At 31.0% G+C, this 10,616-nt stretch overlaps 1 protein-coding gene across 1 annotated transcript; it reads left to right on the forward strand.

Annotated features, from left to right (window-relative positions):
• The first annotated feature begins 1,117 nt into the window (after positions 1–1,117).
• LOC132714684 (uncharacterized) lies at positions 1,118–1,588 on the forward strand. The gene has a single exon (XM_060697593.1). It carries the CDS (start codon positions 1,118–1,120, stop codon positions 1,586–1,588), a length of 471 nt encoding a protein of 156 aa, XP_060553576.1.
• The last annotated feature ends 9,028 nt before the right edge of the window (positions 1,589–10,616 follow it).

Below are 10,616 nucleotides of genomic sequence, written 5' to 3' on the forward strand. Positions count from 1 at the left end.
AACGCTCATTATCAAGAATAGACAAATATCGCTCGAATCTTGTTTCTATAGGAACCGCATAACGCATATCCGGAGCACTCCGATTTTATCGTATTTAAGTTAATGGTTCCGATATATTTAATTGATAATAATTTTCTTAAGTTACAATGGATAACGTCACGAAAACGCACGAGCGTTAAATACAACGTCAACGTCATTTCCTGAAAATTCTAGTCGTAAATCATTACAATTGTTTGAAAAACAACAGTTTTAACATCACTGGTGCTTACACAAATCGAGAGAAAAATGACGTCAATAGGCGACGTTGAAGCCAGGACAATCATCAAGTTTTGTGTAGGAATTGAAAAGACAGCAACGGAGACGTATAATATGATGCAAGCATCTAGTACAACAAAGAAATGTTGTATATCGCTAGTATTTAGATGGCACGATATGTTCCGAAACGGAAGAGTCAATAGAGGATGACAAGCGATGCGGTCGACCGATGGATTGCCGAGTTTATCCGGAACAGAATTTTGGTTGTGTTTTTTTTTTATTTATTTATTGATCTTTGGTTTCATTGAGTATACATGATATGTTCCGATATTTGTCTCTTGTAAAATCGTGAACTCAAATTAAAAGATAAGAACATTGATGTCGTAGTCCAAGAATATTACTCGTATGTGAAATTTTTTCTTAGTATTTACTCTTTATATATAAATGTATCGTGTACGTATTCAGAGGTTGCAAATGCTGCTCTAGATTTGCTTTCACACTGCCTTAGGTTTAGTCTTGTTTGACCTAGAAAAGGAATCTTCTTAAACCCTAGCCTTCTCAGCATCGATACCATACATAATGGGCATCATTCATTTTAAGATATCAACCTGCAGCAGTAAATATAAATATGTTTGTTATGTGAACTGAGTACTTTTTAAAGTAAACAGTTTTCCTCTTGTTCTAGAAAAAAGACCAAATGTTAATCACACTTTTAAATTTACAAATCACAGTTTTCTGACTGCTAAAACTGTTGAACGTAATGACACAAACACCAGAGCTAAAGCACTTCCCTATGTTACCATATATGGAACAAACCATATATGGAAGAAACAATTATCAATATTGCAGGACAAAATGACGTATGAAAATATTTCCCTTTCGGGAAAAGGAGTTAGAGTTACGGGACGAAATTACAGATATAAAATGTCGAAGCATGAGGGACAACTTGTTGTTTTTTAATTTGCCTGAAGAAAAAGATGAAAACTGCGAGCAGAAAGTTCTTAAATTTATTGAAAAGGAGATGAAAATATTGGACGCCAAAGAAAATATAAAACTGCATCGAGCTCATAGACTTGGCGTGTACAGAAGCACCAAAGTTCGCCCAATTGTTGCTAAATTTGCATATTTTCCGGACCGAGAAAGAGTTAGAGCTTCCGCAAAAACCTTATCAGGTACGCACTTTGGTGTCGCAGAGCAATTTCCTAGGGAGATTATGGAAACAAGGCGAAAACTGGTACCAATCATGAAAAAGGCCCGTGATGAAGGAAAAGAGGCGTATATTAAAGTAGATAAATTGTACATTAATAAGCAGCTATACCGTGGACATGATTAGGAGTCACGAGAGAGTGTCATCAAGTGTTTATCATGGAATGTTGAGGGACTTTCTAAAGTTAAGCGATCATCAAACGAATTTATTGGAATTATAAGTGAAAATGATGTTATATGTTTAAGTGAGTCTTGGACGAATAAAAGCTCAGTTATTGATCTTAATGGATATGACAAACCGATTCATTTTTATAGACGATATCAGCATAGACGTGCTAAGCGCTCCAGCGGTGGACTTATCATATATATAAAAAATTCCATAAGAAAAGGTGTTAAAATGGTTAAAAATGACATTGATTGTCTGGTATGGTTGAAATTTGATAAATCGTTCTTTCACATAGAAAATGACATTTATTTAGCAGTTGTATACATTGCACCAGAACATTCCCCGATTCATGATAGGTACGATGAAGATATTTATAGACACATTGAAAATGATATAAATATATTTAGCAATAAAGGAAAAATATTCATTACTGGAGACACTAATTCGCGCATTGGCCAGAAAAGTGATTATATAACATATGATAGACATATAGGACAAACAGATATTTATGCGATTGACCCATATTTGCCACGGACTTCTTGTGATTTTGGTTCAAATCGCTTTGGCGATCGTTTACTTGACCTTTGTAAATCAACCAATTTTCGGGTAGTTAATGGTAGATTGTATAGAGATAAAGGCATAGGCAAATTTACCTGTATGACATATAACGGAGAAAGCGTGGTCGATTATCTGGTGACGTCACAGTTAAACTTTCAAGATTTAGCCGATTTTTATGTGCATGATTTCAATGAATTTTCTAACCATGCCCCGATGTCATTTTCATTCAAAGTTAACTCGATTCCAAGTACGATAAAAAAGGAGCCAACTATTTCTTATAAATGGAAACCATCACAAAGGGATGCATTTATAAATGACGTTTCACATGATATACAAAACATAGAAACTATTTTACAAGAGCAAATAAACAACGGAGATAGTACCGATACATTAACTAAGACTTTCACGGACTTTTTAAACGATAAAGGCAAACAGTACTTTGAAACTAAATCAGTTGCACGAAATAATTATTTTGTGCATAATGACTCAAATCTGAAGAAATGGTTTAGTGATGAATGTAAATTAAAGAGAGAAAGTTATTTACAGGCAATTTATGACTATAATTTAGAAAAAAAACGAAAGCACTAGAAATATCCTGCATGAAAAGAAACGTGATTACAAAAACACTTGTAAAAAGCATAAAAGAAGCTTTAATAAAAATGTTGGTAAAAAAATGAATGATATGAGAAGAAAAAATCCACGAGAGTTTTGGAAAACATTTAAAAAGAAATCTTCAAATCCAAATGGTGAAAATATAACTGTTGAAGAATTTTATGATCATTTCAAAAACTTGTCTTCTAATACAATGCTTAGTGAAAATATGGAATGTAATGACTTTTTGTCGCAATTTGATACAGCCCCAGACTCCTATGGAAGTTCCTTCGCTGAACTGGATCAACCAATCACAAAAGAGGAAATAATATCCGCCACCAAGAAACTCGGTTGTAATAAGGCGTGTTCATTAGACAATATCCTATATGAATATTTCAAAGAAAGTGTATTTGTAACGGCACGTTCAATTGAATTATTGTTTAACCACATATTAAATACAAAAGTGTTTCCTCGTAGCTGGTCAACAGGAGTAATAATACCAATATATAAAAAAGGTGATTCGTCAGACCCGAATAATTATAGAGGAATAACATTGATTAGCTGTTTTGCTAAATTGTTTACAGTTATCATAAATGAACGATTGAAACGTTGGGCTGAAAACACAGAAACTTTGACAGACGCACAATTCGGTTTTAAACCGAATTACGGTACTATTGATCCTATTTTTATATTAAATGCTTTAATAGAAAGACAATTTAGAACGAAAAATAAGCTCTTTTGTTGTTTTGTGGATTATAAAAAGGCGTATGACTTAATTGACAGAAATTACCTTTGGTATAAGCTCATAAAGACCGGGGTGGACGGAAAACTGTTCTCTATTATACGGTCAATGTACGAAGATGTTAAACTTTGTGTAAGACATTTAAATAGTTTGTCAGATTTTTTCAGCTGTGATGTAGGTCTCTTTCAAGGGGAGATCACCTCGCCGATCATGTTCTCTATATTTTTGAATGATATTGAAATGTTTTTACAAGAAGACCCAAATGCTTGCATTACACTAGACCAGATATCTATGTATTTGTTGTTGTTTGCGGATGATGCCGTTCTTTTTTCTGAATCCAAAGAAGGTCTACAAAACAATATAAATAATTTACAATTGTATTGCAAAAAATGGAATTTAACTGTAAATGTTGATAAAACTAAAATTGTTGTTTTTAGAAAAGGCGGTCAATTAAGTAGAGAGTTCAAATGGTCATATGAAGGAATTGATATAGAAATTGTTCAAAACTTCAATTATTTAGGAATTGTATTTTCTAGTGGCGGTTCATTTATACCAGCAACAAATACCCTTAGTGGAAAAGGCTTAAGGGCAATGAACTCTTTACTTAACATTACAAAAGAGTTAGATATATCTATAGAAATAATGTTCAATTTGTTCGATGCGTATGTTTTATCTATTTTGAATTATAATTGTGAAGTATGGGGCTTTAATAAAGCAGAAAATATTGAACGTGTGCAAAGAAAATTTTGTAAATGGTTATTAAATGTTAAAATGTCAACAAATACTCTATCATTGTATTCTGAACTAGGTAGGTTTCCATTGTATATTGAAAGATATGTTAGGATAGCAAAATATTGGTTAAAGTTACACGGCGATAAGAGTCAAAACTGTATTTTAACAACTATTATAAGTTCTCAAAGAAATGATATATCAAATAACTCAAATGTTGTCAACTGGTCATCAAAAGTTCGAGACATGTTACAAAACGCTGGATTTGCCGAAGTATGGTTATATCCAGAATCGGTTAATATTAAAATTTTTATACCAGTATTCAGATCACGTCTCAGGGATATATATGTAACCCAATGGCGAGCAGACATGGCGTTATGCTCTTCCTTGCAATTGTATTCAAATGTTAAAGTTAAATATGAAAGGTCTATTTATCTTAAATTATTAGAAAATGCAAAATACAGATCAGTTCTTGCAAAAATTAGATTAAGTTCCCATAAACTACATATTGAATCTGGAAGACACAGGGGTATTGAAAGAAGTCAGAGAAAATGCACATTATGTACGTCCGGGGATATAGAGGACGAATTTCATTTTATATTAATATGTCCAATTTATAGTGATTTTAGAAGTATGTACATTTCAAGATACTTTACTGTTAATCCTAGTGTTTATAAATTCATACAATTGTTAAACGCAGATAGAAAATTGGTTATTAGAAAATTAGCATTATTTTGTATTAAAGCATTTGAAAGACGAGACAATTTGGTAGATTAGCATATCAATATGATATTATTAATGTAGAAATTTATTTTTGGCATTCTCAATCAATATGTTAGCTATGTCATAATATTTGAATATAACTGATTGAATTTGTTATGATTTGATTCTTGACGCATGCATTGTAATAATTATACATGTATATGTATGTTATGATGATGGGTGTTGAGCCCAAGTCAGAAATAAAGTATATGTTCTGTTCTGTTCTGTTCTGTTCCGTATTATGTCACGTCATTTATATTTTTAATTAATTGATATCCGGTATCATGCTATAAACGTGGGAATTCTCGGCTGACATAAATATCTGATTATGTTTTAATAATTTGTTTAACCAAATTTTATTTTTGAAGTTAATTGATTATTTGTTCAGAATTCAAGTCTAATGCTACTGGCGGCCCTTGGTGTATCATTTCAATTAAAGGGTAGTATAACATGAACGGGCACATACATACAAGATGTATTCAATATACGCTCTCTGGTTTGGTTTTATTCTATTACTATAGCAATGAAAATGAAATTTAAAAAAAAAATATTTTATAAACATATTCATGAAAAACATAACCTAACGAACAAATAGTGATCATCTAAAACAAAAACTTCAAAATTCGAATTTCTGTACGTTTGTTTGTTTTGGGTTTTACGTCACATCGACACAGTATAGGTCATATCGCGACGTTCCAGCTTTACTGGTGGAGGAAGACCTCAGGTGCCATTCCGTGCATTATTTCAGGCACGAACGGGCACCTGAGTAGAACCACCGACGTTCCGTAAGCTAGCTGGATAGCTTCCTCACATGAAAGAATCCAAAGTCCCTGTCGGGATTCGAACCCACAGCGGTGAGGGGCAAGTGGTATTTCTGTGCGTAGACAATTTCAAAACGACATAGAATTTTAATTTTCCGACACTTCAAGTTAAACAAAATAAAATAGTTTTTTGATTAGATACATAATCGTGCCACAAAAATATGACTACATTCAATCTAGAAAAGAAAAGTTATTTTTTGTTTCGTAATGTTTCAAAGTGAAAAGTAAATCCAATGATATAGTTTTCTTTGAACATTTTTATTAATAGTATTGATAAATATATTTATAGTTATACTATATTTAGTTAACTATATGTAAACAAACATGCGTCACTATTCATATTTGTATGATAAATGACGCAGTGGTTAGCGGGTATTAAATAGTAAAAACCTTTTATATCTGCGCTCGGATGAAGATTATTGAAATAAATCGTTAGACTTGTAGCTTGAAAACATCAGTTGACAAATTTGACAGTTAAATTTTAAAAAATAGCCAATGCTAAAACAAATGTCTGTTAATGTTTCATATCTATAAACAATTAGGATTAATTCCAGAAGTGAAATGTCTACACCAGGTCCGCTCGTGCCTTTAATTGTGCACGGAACGTCGCAAGATGACATATACTGTGCCGGTGTGAAGTGTAATAATATAAAATCAGCTTAATTTAAGAACATTCAAAATCTTTATGTTTGAATATACTTTTGTCTCGACTGAATAATTACAGGATCAATAACAGGAAGCATATTATAAGAAAACTGGAATCAGAATGTCTTTAAAAAATAATGGCTGTCAAGTCGCGATAATTATATTTTTTACTTTTCATCCAGTCACATTTATAATAGTTAGATGCTATAACATTCAATATCGCAGACTAACTAAATTTTTGCGAAGTTATGACTGCAGAAAATCCGCAAATTTGCCCTTTTGGATATTTCTGTACTACAGTTTGAAAAAAAAATGAAATGTAAAATTCAAATTAAGAAATATTTATCAGCAATATTTCACTGGATAATTATCTTTTCAAATATATTTAAATTAACCAAATATAAACTTCATCCATGAAACAAAACACGTTCATTTTATTATTATAAATTAATTACACCCAAGTTCCAAAAGAATCAAATTATTATTGCTATTTTCTTTAGAAAAAGATAAAATAAATAATCTTTAGATTCTTATCATTTTGTATGGCCCTTTGACATTTGATTATTATCAGTAATTGCTTTTATCTTTTTAAATGTCAAATTATAGTGTTTTCATCAACTTTTCTTTTCTTATATGTGTTATATTACAGCAGATCGTGACAATTAGACGGCTGATATCAATTTCAATGATAACAAAATCGAAATGTGTGGGCTGAAAGCAAATCATTGAATAATGCGATTAAAGGAAAAGTGCATAACGATTAATCTTAGTTATGTGATATCTTTGCAGTTTTATAAGACATTTATAAAAGGAAAACCGTTTAAAACTTAATTCATTTAGGAATTGTTTACGAATGACCAGTCTTATTAGATTGTCACTTTTAACAAAATATGCATCAGTAAATTTTCTTATAGATGTAAATCAAACACATTTCCCAAGCAAACTATTCGAGGAATATGACATATAACAAATAGCAATTTTCAAGTAATGATGTCAGAATAACGGTCTTTCTGCATGCTAAAGCGGCTGAAATTAACTGCTTAACTAGAAATTAATCCACTCCTCAATTTGTCCATATATCGAACAACCAATATACACCCAAACAATTAACAATATTGTAGGGCAAAGTGACGAATGAATTTTGTAACTCCTGTTCGTACTGTGTCGCGTCGTTTAATCTATCCATTAATTACAATGACTGAATTTCTGACAATTTTTACAATTTAACAAATTAGAAATCCCATTTGACAAACAACTTATCTATTTGCGTTTGCATAGTTTTTTTTTGTAAACGTAATATTTTTGAAAATGAGAGATACTTTAATATTACTGAAAGCAAAAACCAAAAGTTGAAATTCGTTGCAGACACCGGTCTTTTTAAAGTGACCATGGTAGATGTTGGAAACTGGTTCATCTGCCACTCTCTTAAGCATGTTGTGATATATCATTCGAATGTACAAATCGGTAATACCATTCTAGTTATTTTATTTTTGAATCAATATGTTGTCTCACGATTGTGAAATAATCATACACATTATTACAATTCTGTTCAATCAATATTAAATGACCTACAAATTATCAATGACTTTAATTTTGACATTTTTATTTTTTTAAATGTTTAAGAATAAAAGAGTAAGAAATATGCTATTTGTTTCCATCATAATATTTTGTAATTTAGATTCACGATTTTGATAGATGTCTTTCTTGTTCATGATCATTTGTGATCACAGCAGACAATTTAAACTTTTTTATTTTATTATAAATACACAATGCGGTAGACAAAATAATTAAAGAATCCAAAACATACAATCATTTATCACTGAAAACTTTTCTGGAGTTTTATTTACATAGATCCAATTTGAATAATCGACTATTTTAGACAAATTTACGAATAAAAGTATGCATTTTATTTAATTTGATACATTATGTATTCATTAGTTACAACTATTTAAAATGAAATATTAGTTTAAGGTGCAGTTTTTTTACCTTTGACAACTTTTCAAGAGAGAGAAAGAAATTATATGTTGCAAAGTAGCTATCACGTAGTTATATTTACGTTGACATTTTACGCGTCCATTAGACCAATTCAAAATTGATTTAGAGACGTTACATTTTTGTCTTCCTCGTCGCATTCGATCGGTACATTACGAATTACGCGCGCAAAGGTATTCAACAGGCTATTGTTTTTTTCCACAGAAATATATACTGTATCTAGAGAGTTTGCTTTTCCCTATGGCCATTTGACATTTCATTTAATCGGTTATTGCTTTTAAGAGTGACAATTGTTTATTCAACAATAAAAGCATTGATACTATTTTAATGTGTATGTATCATTTTGTTCTAAATGTCAAATGTGACAATGTAAAGGTAGAAGATAATGAAATTGAAATGGTAGCAACATCCATTGTTGATAACAACGGAAGTAAGAGTACATTATTATCATCAATATTGAAAAGTAACATTATCTCTTGATTTCCTCAGCAGACTGCTCTCAAATACAAAAAGATGTTTTCCGGAGCTCCACCAATGTGGAACTTTCCAATCTGATCCAAGGGTTTCCCAAAATAATATTATAATATTGAAATGTATTTATTATTATATTTGATGAATTCTATTTGACGAATTTAAGCTGTATTATAACACTTTATTTACACTTTTATTAGTTAATTATTGTACAAAGATGTCGGCGTAAGTCAGTTTGTTTGTTGTTTTTGTTCTTGTTGTTGTTGTTTTTTGTTGTTTTTTTATTGTTTTTTTATTGTAATTAACAATAATTTCATCAAAATGAATATTTTGTCTTGAAATAAAATTTTAGCAACTTTTGTCTAGAGTAAACTTTCATTAGACCAATTAAATCTGGCAACAAATGTGCGACAATGGAATTCCGGAATTTCGTCCGGTTATTTTAATAACCAGAACCAAGGAGCCTTTGCATAACATGTTGAGAGCTTATATTATTTAGACCATCTTCAGCCTTTTGGGCTATAAAATGTTTAAAGGAAGAAGTAAAACAATGATTTCTTCTTGAAATTGCAGTATCATTTTTAAGAATACTGTTTTGTCTACAATACTCTGAACTAATGGTATGACTTTTGAAAAGCGTTTAAATTTTAAATTAACAACATTGTACTCGCAACGGGTCAATACAAAGAAAGGTGTTCACAAATGTAGTTGAAAGATATACGTCTTAACAAACACCGTTGCTTTTCAAGCGTAAATAAATTAGTAGAAAACTCTGTGCTTTTTTCTAGTTAACTTAATATAAACCTGTTTCCAACAAATGCCAGACAACTTAACGATCTTAAGTTGAAGTTGAACTGTTCAAAATACATTAATTTAAATGTCTTCTTTGTAAGAACCATGTGTTGAATAGTGCCAAATGACGTCATTGAATGTCAAACATCTCATGCAATTAGTCTTCAAACAATTCTTGGACAATTTTCGCACACAATCTGTTTGTATGTCTCTTACTAAAAGAATGAGAAAATAAATGTGTAAGTATAAGAAGAATGATAATAGTAATCTTATTGAGTTTCTCATTAACACTTTCTGTAGTCTCCGGCTTCAGTTAAGATATGAATTTAATGACTGTTCATGTGTTTCATGTTTTTACATTTTTACACTTTAACTGTTACTTTTGTATGAAATAATTACAATTAGGATATCAGTTCCTATAATTTTAAATAAAGGAATATTTTTATTCAAAATGTGAGATTATGTTTTGCTCATAGTTTAAGCTGTAAAAATTTAAAACAAAGTACAAGTCATTGTTGTAGTTTAGTTATGCAATTGAAAGAACAAAGTTATATTTATGATTTCACTAAAAAAAAAAGAAACGGGAAAAATAGAGAAAATAAGCAGCCCTAAAGAAAGCCCAACACGGCCAAATTGAAAATGTTGCAGGCTCGGTTTGATTGAGGCTGTTTATGGACGGTACTGTCAAGTGCAAACAACTGTCAACGCCACCTAGCACCGGTTTAAGCAGAATTCAACGTTTAAACATGAAATGGTAAAATTTGGAATTTAGAAACATCCGCAGATTATCATGGGCCATTTGAACAATGTGACACAGAAGTGTATGGTCCCCAAGTAATAAAAAGCGTGTGCACAATGGGTGGAACTAAACAAAATGGAATTTTGA

The sequence above is a fragment of the Ruditapes philippinarum genome, unplaced genomic scaffold (assembly GCF_026571515.1).
Source record: "Ruditapes philippinarum isolate M1 unplaced genomic scaffold, ASM2657151v2 ctg2310_1_1_1_1, whole genome shotgun sequence".
NCBI lineage: Eukaryota > Metazoa > Mollusca > Bivalvia > Venerida > Veneridae > Ruditapes > Ruditapes philippinarum.